Source organism: Canis lupus, chromosome 15 (assembly GCF_003254725.2).
Source record: "Canis lupus dingo isolate Sandy chromosome 15, ASM325472v2, whole genome shotgun sequence".
Classification (NCBI taxonomy): Eukaryota; Metazoa; Chordata; class Mammalia; order Carnivora; family Canidae; genus Canis; species Canis lupus.
Window position 1 is genome coordinate 50,264,704 of NC_064257.1, and position 22,008 is coordinate 50,286,711.

The 22,008-nt window shown below is 32.9% G+C and overlaps 1 protein-coding gene across 4 annotated transcripts in view; it reads right to left on the reverse strand.

The window, feature by feature from the left end:
- Nucleotides 1-22,008, reverse strand: part of FBXW7 (F-box and WD repeat domain containing 7) — a 233,559-nt gene that overhangs the window by 13,035 nt on the left and 198,516 nt on the right. For 3 of the 4 annotated variants that reach the window (XM_049094232.1, XM_035698870.2, XM_025439038.3), the window contains 3 exons: nucleotides 17,174-17,256; nucleotides 14,023-14,164; nucleotides 4,325-4,459 (listed from right to left, as the gene is read on the reverse strand). In XM_049094232.1, coding sequence (XP_048950189.1) covers nucleotides 4,325-4,459; nucleotides 14,023-14,164; nucleotides 17,174-17,256 — 360 coding nt within the window. Of the gene's footprint in view, nucleotides 1-4,324; nucleotides 4,460-14,022; nucleotides 14,165-17,173; nucleotides 17,257-19,692; nucleotides 20,118-22,008 lie in introns of those variants that run through there. The other variant, XM_025439037.3, reaches the window with a different exon arrangement.

Here is a 22,008-nt window from a genome sequence, read left to right on the forward strand (position 1 = left end):
AACTACTAAACTGCTCCACAGACATATAAAAGTAATTAGGTTCTAATTACTTTACATTGCTTATGAGGATTTTCTTAACAGGCCAGATAGGTTTGTATGTTTAAACTAGCTCTTTGGTATATCACTGATTTTTAAAATTTTGTTTCCAAGATTTACACACCATCAGTTTTTTTTTTTCTAGCATGTATAATCAATTCAAGTAAATAAAGGAAGAGGAAAGAAGAAAGAAGAGAATGGTAGCTCCTGAAAAGGCTTATCTAGTTAAGCCTCACTAATCATATAAAAATTTAAATTATGATATTAGAATCAAAATGATCTAAATGCAGCAATAAAGTTTATTCTCCACAGAAATTAAATTACAGAATTAAAACAAACTAACATTCAAAGGACCAAAGGCCATACAGGGAGTAAAAGCACAATCTGAATTATTTTCTGATGCTAAACAGTAATTACATGACATAAGTTACGTTTACCCAAGAACTTTGTATATAGAGAGTTCATCATTAATCACATATTTATTGAGTACATTTTATATAGAAAGTACTCCAACCAGTCCGTATTCAATTTAATACTATTACTACTAATTGACAGTGAAAACCGTTTTGTGGAATAATTATTTTGGTCTACCAGAGAAGCCCATTCAGTATCATATTTAGAAACTGTATCGTTTTAAATAAAAAGGCATAACCAGATTCAACAAGCTAGGTATATATGTGTATATCCATATACATATATAAATAAACACATATATATCTCAACATTGTCATTTTTTAATGGATACTCTATAAGTCACTTAATTTTGAAATTATCAATCAATCAAAACCTGGGCAAGTTTGTTAAGTGTCAGTATAAACAGTGATGGGTTAACACCATATTCTTCTATGTGAAATTGATATTTCACACAGAAATTATCAGGCACAAAGTTATATTTGTGGAAAAGAGATGCTATTTAATGCCCAAGATATTTAATATAGTAGCATGAAAAACTCTATTCTTTGCTTTAGTTATCCAGCTGCTTGAGTTATCCAGCTGAGTTAGAAATCAAGTAATTCACAAAAAAGTCAATGGATCTTAAAGGCTAGAAAACAAATCCAGAGCACCTTCGATTTCAAAGGTATATCCCAAATCATCAACTATAATTTCTTTCATTACTGGTGATTTTGAGATCACCTAGTCCAATGTTTGTGTGCATTAAAGAGTAAAGAAGGGCAGCCTGGGTGGCTCAGCAGTTTAGCGCTGCCTTCAGCCCAGGGCCTGATCCTTGAGACCAGGGATCGAGTCCCATGTCGGGCTCCCTGCATGGAGCCTGCTTCTCCCTCTGCCTGTGTCTCTGCCTCTCTCTCTCTCTGTTTCTCATGAATAAATAAAATCTTTGAAAAAAATAAAAATAAAGAGTAAAGAAACACTTATGTGCTAAAGAACGTTGAAGTGCTAACTCCACAGGTAACTGGCACACTTTCCTTTAAAATAGCAAAGACCCTAACTCCACCATGAACTTCAACTTACTCTATTTAAATCCAATCAGTTCTATTCAAAACATTTAAGTATTTCAGAAAATACAACAGCAAAATAAAAAATATAAATAAGAAAATCAGAACCAGTAAAAATATAAATCAAAAGAAGGTTTAAACCAGGGGAAAGTAGAATACAAATATACTGGCAACAGTATATCTTACATGGTTTTTTAATTAAACTGTCAAGCAAAAAGGGAATGGCAATTAGTCACACAATTCTTAGTGTTTATTATGGGGGAAGTATACCAGTTCCTCAAAGGAAGCAAGGTTTTGTCTCGTGGGGTTCCTTATAGGGGACAGAGAATGGTCACTATCCTGACTACATCTCTATAACACAAAAGCAGGGGCTTATAGGTTTCTTGCAGCTGAGTAAAATGATCTGGCTAATGCAATTTTCTGTTCATTTGTCTTAAAGGTAAAATCTAGATTAGTAATTCCTCCTAAAGACTTCCACTAAACAGAAGGTCTTAAATTGAAAATCTATTTCATATTTCTATTTCATACCTTTTCCTTGACCAAACTTGAAATTTCAGTGACAGTTGCTATTTTTTGTTTTTCTCTATAACCTACATAAGAGACCATCATGTTATACTTGAGAGGAAGCTAATGCTTTCCCAGAATTATGCTGTATTTCCATGGATTAAACTAGTGAAAGAGGGAGGGAAAAAAAAAGAATAAAGAAAATGTTGGTTGATCCTATGTTAAGAATTCTAGATTTTGTTCTAGGTCATTTACTCTATCACTATGCTTTTCTTGGTATTTACTTATAAAATAAGGATAATGCTGTTTATCATAAGCCTCCTGTGTGAGACTAGTGAGATTTTTATCAAGGTTTTGAGGTTAATACATGTTGGTAAAGAGATGTGAGATCTCTTGAAAGAAATTATAAGAAATTTATTATAAGTCCATTTCCTGACATGAAGGTAATGGTGTTTTAAATAATAGCACTTAGTCTCTGATAAGATAATAGTTTCCTTAAGGATTTAGATCTATACCATTATTTCTCCACATATAAGATAAAGCATTTTTTCAAAATAGGAAATGTTTCCTAGTAGTTGAAAAAAAGGGAATACACAGATGATCTACTGACCTAGGTAGGGTTCACTCTCAATCTCTTGTCTAGCCTCCCTTCTTTTCCCTCAGGGAATCTCTAAAAGAACAGTTAATCCAAGAAAATCTTTATTGCATTTATACCAGCTGTTGGTAATTTGTGCTTAATTCTTAGACTCTTAAAAATATTTCATATTCTTCTGACTTTAAATCACATTTTTGTACGTTCAAAGATTACTATGGAAATACAAATAAAGTAAAACAAAACAAGAAATTCACCATTCTTAGGGATGAGGGGACAAATGAGACTAAGAGAAAAGTCTACATTTTAATAAAAATACTACCTTCTAAAATAAGGAGGATATCCAAGGAAACCATGAAGAATATATTAGAGGTGACTACTTTCAGTCAAGTACTTATAAAAGTGCTACCTATTATGAATGCCCTTCTGGAAGTAAAGAGAGCTTATGTCATTTCATAAGCCAATTCTATTCAAAGGGTTCAGTTTTAGCATGCGCCAGGAAGAATAAAAAAATTTTTTCTGGGACAATGCAATTTTTTTTTAAACCATTTAAAAAAATCATTCCAAAGCAGAAACATTTCAGTTTGCTTTTTCTTGAAGTAATGAAACATGATTCCAAAGCAAACATTTCAATTTGCTTTTTCTTATTTTCATACATTAAATATGATAAAACTATTCTATTCATATCCAATGTGAAATTATTATTGAGACTATGTTTAAATGCCCTTAGGATATTTAGAATAAGTATCTAAAAAACCCGACTCCTTTTCTCTTCATATTTGAAGTTTTAAGATCATTTGCAGTGGCATATTATTGTTTTATATATCTTCTTCTTAGGTGACATATAATTAGTGGGAAATATATAATTTGTGAAAATATAAACCATGGTGATGCTGATTATTTAATCATTTATTACTTGTTTGCTGACAGAAATGAAACTGTGAAGCCTATAATATCAATAAAAGAACTACATCTAAGCTATGCCTCATTTATACTGCCAAGAATGGCCATATGATCATAATCTATGATAAAAAATAATGTCAGTTCACAGAAAGATATAAAAACAAATGGGCATAAGTAATTCCAAAAGAAATGCTATAAGGATGTAATCAGTGCAGGAAATCTGTGATTGTGTGTGTGTGTGTGTGTATGTGTGTGTGTATGTGAGAGAGAGAGAGAGAGAGAGCGAGCGAGCGATGGGGGCAAAAAGGAGGATTAGCAAAAAAAGATATACATGTGAAATTCCATACATTTCAAAACACACAATGTAAGTCAACAGAGAACTACAATTCATAGAATCACAAAACCTATTAGGGACTTTTAGGGACTTTGGATAAACAAACACAAAATAAGAAAAAAGTTGCTGTTTTAATAAAATTAGAATTTCTAAAAAATCTCCTACTATATATAATAAATGTACCACAACTAAAGGTTGGACTTCAAATAACCTGGGAAAAAACTGCGATAAAGAAATAATCAAATTAATGGAACTCAATAGCTTACTCTCATATATGACTTATTGCAGAGGTGGAAACAAGTCATTTAATCAGTCCATAAATATACTTTAATCTAAAAATGATATTAAGTCATGGCAGCTTATCATTTACAGCTCTCTTTAACACTAATTAAGAGTGTTAAAGTAACAATACTGAATTAGCATGACCATGTTTGAAGGTGGTTGCTGTTGAGTTATATTTTCATATAGCACCGGATGAAAAATATAATTGATAATCCTTACCTCTTTAGGGAGCAAGGAAATGAAGTCTCGTTGAAACTGGGGTTCTATCACTTGCATCATATGTTTTACTTGGGTTGGTTCACAACTATCAATAAGCTCATCTAAAGCAAGCAATTTCTCTGGTCCACTCCAGCTCTATGAAAAAGGAAGTAGAAATTTTTAGTATTTTAACAGATGCTCAAATTACAAACTCATAAAGGAAAAACCACATTTATATATAAAAGTGGCTGATTATAGTGAAGTTTTCTCCAGAATACTGAAGTGATAATCAATTAGTCTCATCAAATTTACTAGCTACCTTTATTTTGTAAAATTACTAAAGCCATGGTTTTGACAAATATTTTTGCACTACATTATTATAAATGTTATATGTTCATCTACCATCAAGACACTGGTTGAGAAACAAAGTTTTATTTGGAAATATCAGCTCGGGCTATGGAGTAAATAGGATATTTTGAAAGACGATTTTCCTTTCTCTATATTCTTTCTAGTGGGTACCATAAAATATGATGGTGTCAATAAGGCACTCATCTGAGGGTTAGGATACTGGCAGCATAATTTAGAGAAAAATTAATAAGTGGATATACTGCACATCTGACAAGTGTCTTCCACAAAATAAAAGATCTTTGACTTACCATGTGAAAATAATTTCAGGTAAAAACCAGCAAAAGTATGAAACAGTAACTGACTTAGTAATAAAATTAGAGTATAAACAAAAGGGTCAGAAACAAAGTATTACATTATGGAAAAACAAAAAAACATCATAATTTTTTAAAATATGAGTTACTTTAAACTAGACTAGGGGATTATTTATTTATTTATTCCGGTGAGGAACATCTGCACAAAAGAGCCATGACTCTTAAAAGGAAAAATTTAAAAACCATGTGAATAATTTAAAATGTTAGAATTAAAAAAAAAAAAAAAGTTAGAATTTCCCCTCATGATAATCACGTAAAACATTTAAGTAACCTTGTGATATTTAATTAAGAGAAAGAACATCCTTGAGCAGGCTGATTTCAGTACCTCTGTGAATTATTATGTCCATTTTGGAAGTGGGTGAAGAGAGAACAGTAGGTGGGGTTTAGAGCTAGAAAGATCTGGATTTTGACTTTTCATTTCTTGCTTAAACTGGGAATCTGGATTTTTATAATATGTGAAATAGATAATAACTGCAAACTGAGAGATACCGAGGATCCAGGAAGCCTTATTTAGAATACTTTTTAAAAGTACTTTAAAAAATCTGTATCCCTTTAGAATCTACACTGAATTTCATTTCTTCTTTTCTATCATAAAGTGTAAATTATGTTAATACTATCAAACACTTCAGTTGTACTCCTCCCATTGTACTTATCACAAACATCATTTTATTTAACCATGAAAACTCTGGGAAACATTTCCATTTTATCACCAAATATGAGGAAACACAGGCTCTAACAAATCCTTTTTTTTCTTTTATTTCTATATATATGCATACCCAGAACATTCTTCTGGAATACTCATCATGTATCCTTTTTAGTTAGAGGACTGATAAATAAAAATAAAAAATACGCATATACATGTATCTGCATACACATGACCAATTAAAAGCAGTTCATTTGAAGGTAGATTGTTTTGTTCAGTTTTCCTTATATAGCTTCAAATCCTGGTTCAAAACTTACTTCTTTGAAAAAACTTACACTGATCAATCTCCACTCATCTCTGATCATTTAGTATCAACACTATAAACTCTGATTTATTGATTTACATTCCTCACAGGACTGAAGGTAACATGCTATTCATAACATGCTATTCTTCTGCATCTACATCATAAGGATTCATGGACACTATTCTAAGGACATGACAATTTGGGTGATGGACAACATACAGTGACTAGATTAAAATGCAGCTTTAATTAAGTAACTTGATAGCATAATAATTTTAATGCAAACTTCTTAAACCCCTGTGCATATGTGAATGGCTGCCTTAGAAATAGTTTTTGGAAGTGCTTGTGGTTCAATTTTGATATAAAAATAAAGATATCCTATATAATCTTCTACAGTGAAAAGAGTGAAATACCTTTCAACATATTACTCCTCTATATACTTTACATAAGTTAATAACATCAATAGCTACTATGAATATTTCTGTTTTAAGGTAATATACATGTTTGACGTTTTCTTTTTTTTTCAGTTAACGTATTGTCACTGTTTTCTTAAGAAAGAAAGGAAGAGAAAAACATTATCAATACATGATACAGAACTGCTAATGGATGGCAAATGTCTATTTTCAAGGATTTTAGGGATGGGGTTTAGAATGAAACAAGTCAGATCAGAAGACAAAAACTAATTCAGATCTTAAACATTAAAATCTTAAACATTAAAAACTGTGTCAAAATTTCTACATATTTAAGGCAAAGTTCATGACAAAAATTATGCCTGCATAGCAAAATATTTCTAAACAATGTTTTTGCATTAAACACTATTTGATTTAACAAGTCAGATAAAAAGTATACCTTGATTTAAATTATACATACATTCAGCAGATGGCACTTTGTGACATTTTATTGAAAAGTATCACCACTGACAAGCATTAGCAACATAGGCTATAAACTGATAGTAAATGAGGCTGTTTCCACAACTACACATATCCAATAGTCTAATAATTACTTAAAGTCACATCTGCCAGATGGTTCCAACAAAGGTATGAACCATATAGACACTTTCCTCTCTCTAGCCGGATTTCTTCCCTGAAATCCAGACCACTATATAAAATTGCTTACTCAGTATGTATTCTTAGATATGTAACAGAAACTTAACATGTCCATGATCCTTCTCTTCTGATATGCACATCCACAATCTTCCCTATTTCAGTAAAATGTAATTCTATTCTATTAGTTGCTCAGGCCAAAAACTCTGGAGTCATCCCTGACTCTCCCATTCTCACCACCATCAGATGGTTCTGAATCATCAAGAAATTTTAAGGTCTTAAACTTCAAAATATATCCAGAATCTGACCATTAACTACATTCATTGGTCTAGCTACTATCATCTCTCACCTTATTATTCCTATAACCTCTTACCCAGTCTTTCAACTTCCCATCTCTACCCTCCTCGTTCTATTCTCCACAAAACAGTCAGTGATACCTACTCTTCTGCTTAAAATTCTCTAGTAGCTTCCTACTTCAAAGCAAAAAACTGAAGTCTTTAGGTTGGCCTACAAGGTTCTAATTTCTTACTCTTGTTTACTTTTCCCTCTTGTTTACTCGCTTTAGCCATAAACACACCAAGCATGCTCTGCTTCAGAGCCTTTCCGCTTGCTGTTCCTGGAACAGTCTTGCCTTGATATCCACATGGCTTGCTTCCTTCTGAGATCTACCTACTCTGGACAACCTGTCTAAAATCGCAAACCATTTCCAAACCCCCTAAACCCCATTCCTTCCCTCTCCCTCTTAGACTATAGTCTAAGTTCTGTGAGAAAGGGTTTTTGGTCTGTTTTGTTCACTACTGTATCCCAAATCCAAAGTAGAACCTAGCACCTGACAGGTGCTCAGTAACTATTTATTGAATAAATAAATGAACCCCCAAAGAGTCAGGAAGTACCACACCACCACCATCTCAAAATTCTCTCCAGAGTATTTCTAGTAGATACTTATATTTGACATTATTATTAGAACTTAACTTGTTTAGTCTGGTTCCAAGATTGGTTCCAAATTTTGTATAGATACATGATTTACCAGTATGGGAAGTATGTGTTAACTTGAAGACCTAGCAGTTAATGAGTATATTAAAACAAAATAACAACAACCCACACCAAACTTTAATGAGGAATAGTGGAAAGAGCACTGAATTGGAGATCAAAAAACCCAACCCTTGGAGAAGATACTTCCACTAATTAGATTACAGTTTAACCTCTGCAGGCCTTCGTTTCTGTATCTGCACAAGTGATAGGTAATTCTGATAATTATTTTATTTCTGTCCTGAAAAATATTTGTCCCAGATAAAAGCATCTTCCTTTGGTCTTTTATGGTAAAGTTATGTGAAAACATATTTAAGGGGACAGGAAAAACATTCCAAATTTGAAGAGGATCATGAGAAACAAAACTTACTTTGTGGATATAATTGCAAATGCAAACTTGAAAATTCCCCCATGGAAGTGGTATTTTATTTCAGATAATTAGAGAATGAAGGTAGGAGAGAATATAAGGAACACTGAATTGTAATCAGGAGCTTGGGTTTCACCAGTAAATTCACCATGGAACTATGAAAGTCCCCTAATTAATCTGTCTCAGAGACCCCATCTGTATAATGAGGGGCTTGGTCCAGACCAGTGTTTATCCAAATGCTGGTTGAGGAGTATAAGAATCAGTCCTAAAACTCACCATCAAAGAATCTGATGCAGTGGTCAAGGTGGAGCTGAGGACACTTTATGTTTTAAATAAACAACTCAAAAATGAATGAATGAATGAATGAATGAACAAACAAACAACTCATCCAGTATTGATGCAAGTGACTCACATACCAGTAGTGGTTACTAGTCTGGATGACATCTATATAGCCCATTCAGACAAACATTTTATGACTTTGGGCAGTACTGTGCCTGAATTTCATGTGGTCAAGAACTCACTTCTTATAACTTTTTTAAACTCTTCCTCACATAGGGTTTCTTGATCATATTGCCTCAAATACAATTGCAAAGTAATTCTGAATTCATTTTCTTTTGGCATTATCAATATTTTGTTGACTAGCAAATAAAAAGACCTATATAAAATAAGTTAGAGAACATGTACAATTTCTAAGTGTTAACATGGAACTTAATTAAATCCTTCAAAAGAGTTTTATTCCACTTTTAATTTCAAAACGCAGAAGTATTTTCTACATTATTTAAAAATATTTTGAAGGTATTTTCAAAGTACATTCACGGTTTTAGTGCAATGCAAATTTGTTTTGATTAAAATAATGCTAATACAGTTAGTCTAGTAACATTTGTATGAAGCTGTTTTTAATAGTCCTTTTTTAGAACTGAGAAAAGTAAGGCTCGTAAAGGTTACCTCTTGACCAAAAGAGGAAACTAACGTTTACTGAGTCTCCACTATATTTCCAAATACACATACATAAATACAAATACATAAGCACATTTACATGTTGTCTTCTATCTGACAACTTTTTAGTGTTAAATCTGTTTTATAAAGAATGAAAATAAGGCAAGAGCGGTTACATGATAACAACAAAATTCCCTAGTATTAGGAGGTAAAGCCAAAATACATACTAAGATCTTTTTCTTCTAAATTGTATGTGCTTCTCATTGTATCAGGGTACTTCTTTATGTAAATTTCAACATAAGATGTTATTGTTATTGGTGCCTTTTCTTGCTATAAAATTTTCAAGTAAAAAAACCTATGTGTTAACACCCAAATACACAAATATACAAAATGACCAATCTCTGCCCCCAAATAAACAGGATGAAGCATCAATCTGGTTGCCAAAAAGAGCAGAATCAATGACTACTAAAAATTTAAACAGTACAAAATTTCTGTTTTTTTTTGTTATGTTTTGAATTTCTACTTCTATTTTGCGGTGGTGTTTTGTTTCAATTTCCCTCTATCCAAAATGGTGTATCATTTGTTCTCATTCAATTTATAAATGGAGTACAGGGTACTTTGTTAGAATAGATGGAGCTGGACCAAAACAATGCTGTATCACTGCCTTAGGAGCAATAGCAGAACAGTAAGGGGAAAAGCTCTCCCATTTTGCTTGTTATGCAACGGAAAAGTCCTCATTAAATACCCCCACAGCACATCTGTAGAAATCATGCCAGCTTAATTATCCCTCAACTATATAGCACATAGGTCAACTCATGACCCCCCCATTTTACTATGAAATTATATCTCTCTACATGTTAGGCATGAAAGCATTGTAAGCTTTTAGGCAAGTGATTCATCTCTAGTTCCTTTGGCGCCAGACCTGAAAAGAAAGGGCAATGTCCAACAATGAGGCCTTGGGTGTGTCAGAAATGGATATGGTATTCAAAGGATTAAGGTCCTGATATACCTGTCTAGTTGGCCTTTTGTTGCTAGTAGATTTCTTTGCTGCAGAATATTTATCTGAAAAAATACATATAGTACTATATACCTTTGGGGTAATTCTAACTGTTATTCCTTTTTTTTTTAAATTTTTATTTATTTATGATAGTCACAGAGAGAAAGAGAGAGAGAGAGAGAGAGAGAGAGAGAGAGAGAGAGAGAGGCAGAGAGAGAAGCAGGCTCCATGCACTGGGAGCCTGATGTGGGATTCGATCCCGGGTCTCCAGGATCACGCCCTGGGTCAAAGGCAGGCGCCAAACCGCTGTGCCACCCAGGGATCCCTCTACCTGTTATTCCTATTAGCTAAGAACAAGTTTTCTTCACTGCATCTACTTGTCATATGAAAAGTAATCAAATGGAGTTTTTTGTTTGTTTGTTTTTACAGAACAAAAGCTAATGTAATATTTTCTTTAGCTTATTGAATCTCTTTAATCCTAGGATACGACTTTTTAAAAAACAAGTAACATTTCTGAAGATGGAAATGCATCTAATAACCCATGGTATCTCAGACTTGATGACATACAATATGTGGTACCATGTGGACATTTCATTAAGAAAAGTATGAGCTAGGGGCACCTGAGTGGCCCAGTTGGTTAAGCATCTGCCTTCAGCTCAAGTCATGATCTCAGGGTCCTGGGATCCAGCCCTGTTGTTAGGCTCCCTGCTCAGTGAGGAGCCTGCTTCTCCCTCTGCCTCTGCTGCTGCCCCTGCTTGTGCTTTCTCAAAGAAATAAATAAAATCTTAAAAAAAAAAAAAAAAAAAGAAGTATGAGCTAGCTAAATAAGCAAGCATTATACAAAGAACTCCCTAAAACATCCTCACTACAAAATAAAGCACAAATGCTCCCTTCTATACATCAATATTTGAGAGAGTTCTCTTAAAATTGGGAAAAGTCTAAATGACTAGCAAAGAATATTTTGGTACTCTAAAACACTGGAAAGGGATGCCTGCGTAGCTCAGTGGTTGAGCATCTACCTTCAGAGAAGTCTGCTTTTCCCTCTGCCTGTCTCTGCCTCTCTGTCTCTCATGAACAGATAAAATCTTTTAAAAAAATAACAAAATAAATATAACACTGGAAAAAATGGGCCCATATCACATACAAAATAAATCTCACTTTATGACCTTCTGATAAGAAATAAAGCTTTTCATATAAAATAAAAATTTTGCAGGCTGTCCACAATGATGAGAAAACTATCAGTGAGAGCCTAATTTTCAATCATGTTGATACTTTCTTGTAAAAATGATATGAAATCAGGGGCACCTGGGTGCCTCAGTCAGTTAAGCAACTGCCTTTGGCTCAGGTCATGATCAGAGGGTCCTGAGATCCAGCCTCACATCGGGCTCCCTGTTCAGTGGGGAGTCTGCTTCTCCCTCTTCCTCTATTCCCTACCCCCATTCCACTCACGCTTGCTAGCTAAATAAATAAATAAATAAATAAATAAATAAATAAATAAATCTTTTAAAAATGCTATGATGTCTTCTGCATTGCTCTCAAGTCCTCCGTATGCAAGCATGACAACACATACCTGTATTTCCATCTCTTTGGCTTAACCAGAGATAATAAAAATCTTACAGTATTTCTTTGGCAGTATGAATGTCTGAGTCCTACTTTCACCTCTTACTGATGGGGTAAATTTCTTATCAAAAGGATATAATAAAAAAAATTAAAGTTCTGAATGCATGCATAGGAAAGAATTAATTAAAATTAAAAAAAAAATCAAGAACCTAAGGTAAAAGAGCTGGGAGGAGGAGAGGGAATAATCCTCAGGGAAAGGTAAGTTTAATCAATATGTGCCTATGAAAATGAAAAAAAATTCTTTGTAATTGTTGTTCATAACATTATAATATGAATAGTATATTAACTTTAAGTCCTCTAATCCAGATTCTCAATCTCAGCAACTGGTGATTTTGGGCTCCATAACACTTTGCTATAGGAGGCTGTCTTTTACATGGTCCCTACCCACTAGATGCCAGCAGTGTCCTGCCCTCCACCTCACCAGCTGCAACAACCAAAAATGTTTCAACAGAGGAAAAATCTGCCCCCTGTTGAGAACCACTGCTCTAACCTTTCAGTTACCAACTGAAGAAAAAAGGTTACCCTAGTTTCTCTGAAATCACCTGAAGGGCAGAAGACAATTTTTAAAATCCATTTAAAAGCAACACTGATTCAAGTGAATTTTCCAACTATGGAAGAAAAAGATTAGGACATTTATTTAGTTCTTGCCCAGGAATTTAATATATAAGGATTTACATAATGGACATCTTAAAAACTTAAAATATCAAATAAAGTCAAGTAAAGTATCTTTTTTCCTTATGTATTTTTATTCCCTTATGCATTCATAAAATACCACCAATCAAGCAGGAAGAGGTAAGGAAATATATTCATTTTACATTAGTGCCATGGCTAATATCAGAGACAGCTTCACTTTACATAATTTATTTTATTTGGTATTTACAAAGAATAATTAAGCAAGTGTTTACTCTAGGTCAACTATTTGTCTAAATACTTGATTTATATGTATTACCTCACTGGAAAAAGATATATCAATTTACTATCACTATTAGGAGTTATAAAATTCATAAAAGAGGCTTGGTTATAGCCAAACTTCCCAGTAAACTTTCAGAGAATTTAAATGCCGGTAAAATACAGTAACCAGAATTTGAACATGATAAGCCATGCGTAAGCATGGCACAGATGAAAAGAAGCTGTATCAACTCCTGGAGACTATTAGGGTAACAGTGATGGGTAAGTCATCACCAGTGACTAATTAGCAGAGTTCCTACATTACTCCTAAATGTTTAACTTCCAGATAATATATTTTATTTATCTTTTTAAATATTTATTTATTTCAGAGAGAGAGAGAGACAGTGCACACGCAAGTGGAGGGAAGGGTAAAGGGAGGTGGAGGGATCCTCAAGCAGGCTCCCTGCCGTGCGAGGGTCATGGTGCTCAATCCCAGGACCCTGAGATCATGACCTGAGCAGAAACCAAGAGTTGGCTGCTTGACTGACTGAGCCACCCAGGTACTTCTTAAGCAATGAATTTTAGAAAGTACATTCAGCAACCCCAGAAACCCAAACATAAAGGAGAAAAGGAAGAAAGTTCTTATTATCTAAAAAGCAATAAAAAATGCAAACGCACACTAACACAAAATAAGCACTGGATTCTCTCGATTAATACACTTAAAAATTAAAATGAGCTCCCTTATTTTCAATAGCATTTTTTTATTGACATATACTGCACATAACACAAAACTCACCATTTAAAATGTACACTTAAATGGTTCCCAGCATACCTATCTTGCTGTGCAACCATCATCACTATCAACTCCAGAATATTTCCATTACCCCAGAAAGAGATCTTGTACCTATTAGCAGTTAGTCCCAATATCCCCTCACCAATCGCATAGCAATCACTAATCTACATTCCCTTGTATCAATTTGCCTGTTCTGGATATTTCATGTAAATAATAATCATGCAAAATGTGGCTTTTTGTGTCTGGCTTCTTTCACTGAACAAAATATTTTCAAGGTTCATCCATGATGTAGCATATAACAGTTCCTTTTCATGGCTGAATAATCCCCTATTTTTTGCAGTGATTAAGTAAAGCATTTCAAGTACTGTGTTTAGACATGTCACCTGAAACATTTTCAGCCATTCCTGGAGGCCTGTAGGTGGTTGGACAGATGTAATTCGGCGTCGTTGCTGCCCTTGGCCATTGGCTGCTCTCAGGTCTCCAAAAGTTGTTGGTGTTGCTGAACATGGTACAAGCCCAGTGGTACTACAAAAAAAACAAAAAAAAACAAAAAAACAAAACAAAAAAACAAACCCACAAGAGTGGAAACAGAGATAGGCATTTATTAAGAGTAATGGGCTCTAATTTAATAATAATAATGATCTGGCATGTTTCAAATATCAATAGAATTATCACTTTCATTTGCTTATTCTCAGAGAGCAAGGATATACAAAATCTATTCTGCTATTCTTAGAGTTGGTTTCCTCCCTCCTACGTAGCCACCTGTTATTATCCCAGCAATGCTAATTGCAACCAAATGACAGAATCTCTATGGCAAAACTGCAACTTGTTGATACATACAAATAATGCTAAAATATATCTTTAGAAGATACAGGTCCCACCTCTCTTTGTGACAGGTCTTCAGTAACTTAATTAAATAAAAGTTTAAATTTCCTTAATAAAAAGAGCTGTAAAACCTACTAATGCTTTAAAAGATTCATATGTAGAAGTAGGATGCTCAAATATCTTGGACTTTTCACAAGATGCATTCTAAATTATTTACAATATTTATCTATTTCTCTCCAACTTTTCACTGTCATTTATAAAGCTTAGCAGGAACAAGTCTTGATTAGACATAGATTTACTCAAAACAGTTAAATATTGAAAACTTACTATATTATACGTAAAATTAAATAAAATGAGATGATCTAACACTTCTATCCAATAATTTAAACTCTGAGATATTAAAGAAAACAAACCAACCTGAAATTTAGTTCTGCCACTAGCAAAATAAAAGAGTCAAGACTAGAAGATCTATTTCTAAAATTGTCCAACTCTCCTAAAAATGATGAATAGCAGAAAAAGTATAGTTATAACCAAGTTATTAATATTTTAAGCTTTACTTTCTAATTTCAACACATAATTAAATTATTTAATCTTGAGGTAAATACTGAATATCTCTATTTTAGGGACATTTGGAAAAAAAGTACAAGGAGATTCATAATTACATTTGTGAAATAATCTTCAATTTATTGAGCTATGATAATAAAGTATTTTAGATCCGAAGAACATACAAATTGTATACTACTAGCACAATACCTAGCTCTGATAAGTTGCTAATGAAACAACTCCTCCAATCCTTCTCTATCCAGTGTATCTCATTATTTTGTTAAAAAATAAGTCTTATCACCAGGTTTTACAGAAAAATCTATGTATCTACCACCTTTAAATCTTTTAGCATTATACATCTATGATAATCTCTAACATACAATTAAATTTTATCTTCCTGTCTATCAAATTTCAAAGGTAAGCTCTATTTTCTTCTCCAAACTGAAACAGAATGGGATCATAACTGAAATTTTCTAATAAAGAAGATGGAAAATCATAGCTTCATTCTTATTAGAAAATCTGTCAAAAAATTTTTAAAAACACCAAATATATCCTGACAAACTCTCCAAAAAGACATGGAAATCAATACACTGTTTGGTTTGCTTTGGTAAGATTATATGTTAAAAGGCTGAAAACAGAATTTGTACCTTTTCAAGTGCTTTCTCAATATAAAAAGTGAGCAACTAAAGGCAAATTTTATTAAACTGTGTTCTGTAGTAAAAATTCAGCATTTATTTACAAGCTGCCTTAAACACAACTGAATAATTTAACGCCTTTGTCTTGGTATCAGCCATATTAATATTAAACCAAAATGATATGGTTGACTGGAATCTACATATTAAAAATAGCACATTCTTACATTAAACTCAACTTTCTCAACCAAGAAATACTTTATCAAGACTAGAAGGTAAAAGTAAAAATGAAGTGAAGAGTTCCTCTTGTCTATGACTCCACACCCTCTGGTGGAGGTGCCCAAAACACAGTGAAACTGTCAAAAAGCAAAGGGTAGGTAAGAGAGAAAGGGACGGGACAATCATTAAGGGGGAATCACACAGAAAGCACTTCCTGAATAAAAAGGAGATAGTTTTATTTTTCTCGTCTATATCATCTCTGTATTTTGTGCACATAAAACGAATTATTATGATTTCTAAATTTCAGGGAAGAGCAATTGAAAAAAAAATTTTCCTACAACTGAATGAAATAAAAATATAAACTCTTTCTTTGAAAAAAAAAAAAAGAGATGCAATCTCTAACAATGCTCAATCACAGAAACTTCAGTCTGAGCAATGTTAATTTTGTTGCCTCTTATATAATAAACATAACTTTAAGTCAAAATATTTAGGGGAAATGAAATGTCACCATCATGAAGTTCTTATGGCTTCTATAAGCTAACTTTTAATCAGTAATTTGAAAAAGTGACAATTATGCAAAAAAGACCCAAAAAAGCTCTGAAGATACTTTTGTCATTTAAATTTTAAAATACCAAATTCCGAATGACATCCAAAGCCATTTTTAATTGGCTGGGTAACAGATATTGTGTTTAAGTTAGCCTAATTAGCATGAGAGTTGGAAAAGTTTTATATTGATGTAAAATCCAAAAATGATAGAATGGTGCACAAAACAAGACTACAATTGTATTTAGTTGTTATGGAAACTATGTTACCAGTGTGGAAATGTATGTGTTAAAAACATAAGATCTACCAAGCAAATAAAAGGGGATTTCTAACACAGTAAGATTTATTTAGTAACTGTGAGGTTTATTTCACTGCTAATAAATGTATCTTCAATTCTGCATATATAAATATCTACCCTAGAATAGCTGTTGCTATAGTTACAAGATATATTTGCTCATATTCACATTTTAGAATTTACTTTTTAGAATTCCTTAAAATTTGTGATTTAGAAATTTTGTTCATAAGAGAAATTTTGCTTGTGTCTTATTTCAAAGTATTAGTAAGAAAAATATAAGCTATAGTGGTAGTCATTCTTTTATTTAAAATTATGTATTTCTCAATTTTTAGTGATCTCAAAATATGCTATAGAGTCAACAGTACTCGTTACCTTATAATTCTATGAGAATAAACTGGAAGAAATGTTTTTGGAATCATCACTTCTTTAAAGAAACATAAGAATAATAAGAGAATTAATTATTATACTCAGTATTACCTTGTGTATTCTGAGACTTTGCATGGTTTCTTTCCCAAAGAAAAAGAGCGGACCTCAGAACCATGGTCCAATTTTCTTTTCATCTATAAGGTAAAGCAAATAAGATAGGTTTAAAAAAAAAAGTCACCTGTCCCAACTACTAAATCTTAACATATGCATTGGCAATACTGAAAAAAATTCTTAATTTTCATATGCCTAAATTTTCACTAATTAGGCATAGATAATGTATATAGAAAATAAATGCTTCATGGTTTTTTCTACCTCTTGTACTTTGTTTTACTCTTTAAAGACTAGGAAGGTGAATTCCTTCCTATCCAATATTTTGTCTAGAAGAATAGCATATGGTGACTTAAAAATTGATATTCATCATACATATTCCTTGAGAGTGATATACCTTTCACGTTTTCCAGTTTAAGAACCAACACAGGGGAAAAAAACACGTTAATACACACATTACAGAACCATATTTAACACGTCTCTCTTAGTGATCATCATTTTCCTTTAGAAACATAGCTCAAGATAAAATAGCAAAATTTAAAATTTCAAAAGCTGAATGGAAGTAACAATAATTGAATTTAAAACACACAGATTATTACAAAAGTATAAAGAGAACAATGTAAATAAAATGATCTTGAAAAGCAATTATAATAAGGCATAAACAATGAATATGGGCAATGAGGGGAGTAAAAAAAAGTATATATGTAAGAGGAGAGAAGTCTAAAGATGGTATAATAAAGGTGGGGAAAAAGCCATGAATTGATATTTACACAGAATATAACTTCACTCACAGATGCTCACTCAGGACAAAATACTCTAAGTTGAAAAGCAACACCAACAAAAAGATTTAAAAAGAACGAGTTAATCATCTTTGTAAGGTATATCCAATATCTATAGTTTTCAAGAATCTCCTTATGCTATATATGTGTAATACTGTAAATACATTTAGAGTTGCATTTTGTCAACATCAAAATTGAAATATTTATTTTTTATATTTTACCATCTGTTAACTGAGGTTACCTAACTATACATCTGTTATAAAACTAGAAAATAAGATCTGTTAAGATTCAACTTTTTCTATTTCAACAACCCCCTGAGATTTGTATCTTCTAATTAATTACTGTACTACTGAAAATTATGGGGAGGGGGTATCCAGAGTGATAGAGAGCTATCGTCATTTTTATAGCAAGGCGAAAACCCTTGCTTTGCAGCAGACTTCTTACCTACTGCCTCACATGGGAACATCATAACACAGCATGCTACATTATAAATACCAAAGAGAACCAACAAGACTCTAAAAATTTTTGAGCCACAGTATGGATAATAAAGACTACGTTTTTATCATCAGGAAAAAGTCTTCCAAAATACAGAGATGATCTTATGACATTAAGGGCTAGAAAGAGGGTATAACAAGCTAATCCATAATTTATACCTTAGTTCAAGAAATACCTACTGGAAAGAAATGGAACTGGTCTCATTTCAACCCTTCAGAAGTTTCTGTACTCATTACATCGTTTTAGAGTGATTCCTCTCAAAAACCCTTATTTTCTTTCTCCAAGTAATTTTAATAAAAAGCAAAAATAAATATATAAGCTTTAATATATAGACAGCCACGTACTTGCACGTATATAAATTATAGACATGTATACATGTATACACGCAAATATATCTATCAAGAAGGTCGGTCAGTACAGATTACCTTAAAAATCTAGTTTTTTCATAACTTCTACAGATTCTTATTTTCAAAATTAACATGAGAAACTTTGATATTCATTCTAATTAAGTTGTGATACTGGCTTTCAGAACTTCCCTGGGTATCTTGTAAATACACATTGGTGCAAATGCCATTTGCCACCAAAAGCAAACTTTATTTCCATCTTAGAAATCCTTCAATGAATAAAAATGCCCAAAAAAGACATATCGAGGGAACCATTTAAAAAGGATTTTTTATTTTCAGAATATTTTACCAAATAAAGCACTTTCTGTAGGACTATAGAAGTCTTTTAAATATTATATTGTTTACTGAAAATCTTGACTTTAGAACCAAATATTAATTCTGCAATTTTCTAAGGGCACAGAAAGTAAATACGATCTTTTAAATTATAAGTCCTAAATATCCTAGTGATTCCAGACTTTAAAAGAGTCAACTAAAAGAAGAAAGAAAAGAAATATAAATAAGGTATAGAAAAATTAAAGGCAAAAGATTTCACTAAAAGGCAACTAAGGGTAGAGTATTTCCAGGTCAGCATTTAACGGAGCCACATCTCCGAAGTCTAAATATATTTTTAGTGAAAAATTCCCAGATGAAAATATACATTTTATTTTCAATTTAAAGCTGCTTACAGCTTACGTTGTCTTTGCATTATTTGCTTACATTCACGTTATAAAACAGAATACCAGCCATCCAGCCACCCACCAAAATTAGAGGATACTGCAGCCATCTCTGATGATACAGATTTTCCTTCTCAGGCAGGCACACACACACACAATCATACAACACAGGAAGAAAACAGATTACTTACTTTGTAAAAAATCATTTTTAGTGTGCCGTAGAAACCCATATTTTCTGTATTTTTCCCCTTCAGTGATTCTGTGCCCCCGTGTGTCCGGCTGCTTGGCAGTCTCTGACAATATAAACCTTTTTCAGGTAGGTATGTCACAGATTCTAATGTGGACATGCTCAGGCACGTCAGAAAGGGAAGATCAGGGAGCAGAACCGGCAACAAAACTCCACAGTAAAGGCAAATGCAGCTCAGTATCAAACCGCTTCTCGGGACACACATACATACATGCAGCTTGACTGAGGAGAACTCGAGGGAATAATGAGAGAGAACCGAGAAGATTATTGGAGGAGACTATGCCCTGTCAAAGCCTTGACTGAACAGATTCCTCCCTCAGCAGCAGAGGGATCAGATTACATCTTCCCTTGAACACAGAATGGTGCAGTCCAGGATTCAGCAATGCAGACTGCACATCAATTATATGGTGATCCGCTCCAGGGAACCCGTAAGCACACAACGCACCGAGCAGAGGGAGGATGTGGGCAGCAAATGAGACCGCCCCCGCACGACAGCCCCCTTCCCCTTTCAAACTTTCAGGAGATTATTTTGTATTTTGTAAAACCTGCATTTCCGAAGAGTTTTAAATGGCAAGCATCCTTTCCACAAATAAGTGCTTTCAGAAACATTTTGAAAATGGAATATATTTTCCATACAGTCCTCCCAACAGAAGCTAAGCAGGCTATTTCCACTAACTGTTATCCTATTGCAGTCCTGGCACAGCCTGATCACATTTTTCAAGTAGCTTAGATGGTACAAAATGAGCCATCCCAAAGGGAGAAATTAAATATTCTTTGGGGGGATTTATGCTAAAGTAAACCAGTTTGGAGCAAACAACATTTGCAGAAATTATGTAATAAGTTACATTTTAAATGCATATTTCTTATACTAACATTTAATGAAAATATTCCCTATGTTTTTCCATTTCACTCATGTAAAACATATCATGAAAATTACCACACACTTCATCAATTCTTAGTAATCATGACAATATATTTTTAAGACTATCAGACTGGTATTAAGTATATAAAGTTTGGCCAAAAGACTCTTTCTCCAAAGACAGCAAAAACTGGGCTCATTGGAGAGTCTTACCCTCATTTGTGAATTTAATCTTGAGTAAACAGGAAGTATTGGACCTCCAAAATTATTCTGACAGTGTGTATTGCTTATCTTTAAAAAGGCATTTTACATAATAACAAAATACCAAAACTTGCCTGAAGGCAACCTTTTTCTCAGAATGACTACTTCACAAATCTAGATATTTTATCTTGCAACTTGCTACATGACTAGCTTCAGAAGCAATTATAAGATTCCTTGGACTAGAAAGGCCCATTATTAAGGGTCTAGTTAATTAACTCCTACCCTCCCCATTAACATTCTTTATTACAAGTAAACTGCGTGCCTATGGTGATTTAAGTACTTAAGTTTCTTGAGAAAAAAAGAAATACTATTTGGACTTACTCTCTGCTATAGTTAACAAATGACTTTCATTAGGTAAATGATTCGAAATGCTACATAAAGTAGTATCATAATTTAAAAAATAAATGTTTACCTTTATAACTAAGACATTAAGTCAGTATAATGTCTTTTACTTTAAAACATAAATGAAATAAGACGATCTAAAATTTTATGAAGATGTACATCTTGGATCTTCTGGAAATTACATTCTCTATATTATATTATCTTTTTAAAAAATCTGACTCTTAATTCTTACTCTCAGAAAGAGTATATATATGTACACAGCAAAAAGTTAGTTTTCTAAATAAACAATTAGCTTACTTCAAAGAAAAGTTCTTTTTAAAAAGAAATCTCTCTTAGCAAATAAAAAAAAATTCAACTGTTAGGATTGGACCCATAAACCCTTTGGTTAGAAGATTCAGAGAATTCAAGATTTAAAAAAAAAAACAACAAAAAACAAAAAACAAAGTAAAGAAAAATAATTTCCTCTTTATTATCCACCTCGATTCTGGGCTATCTGAAGAAACTTTTTATAAAATGAACACCTGAAATTTTCCCTAAAACTTGTCACTGGTAACTAGATTATTAGAGTACAAATGGACTACACATCAGTCATCTAACAGTACATACCTTGACTTCAGCTGCAATCATATCCTCTCTCTAAACAAAGTAAATTTTTCAAATTAAGTCTACTTAGTTGTGGACATAGACCAACTTTAATAAACCAAGGACACTGTCTCAAAACTTAGGATATTTAAAGAAGAAAATGACCTATAAGTGTATATTCAAAGAAATGATCTTATGGTTACATAGCTCCTTTAT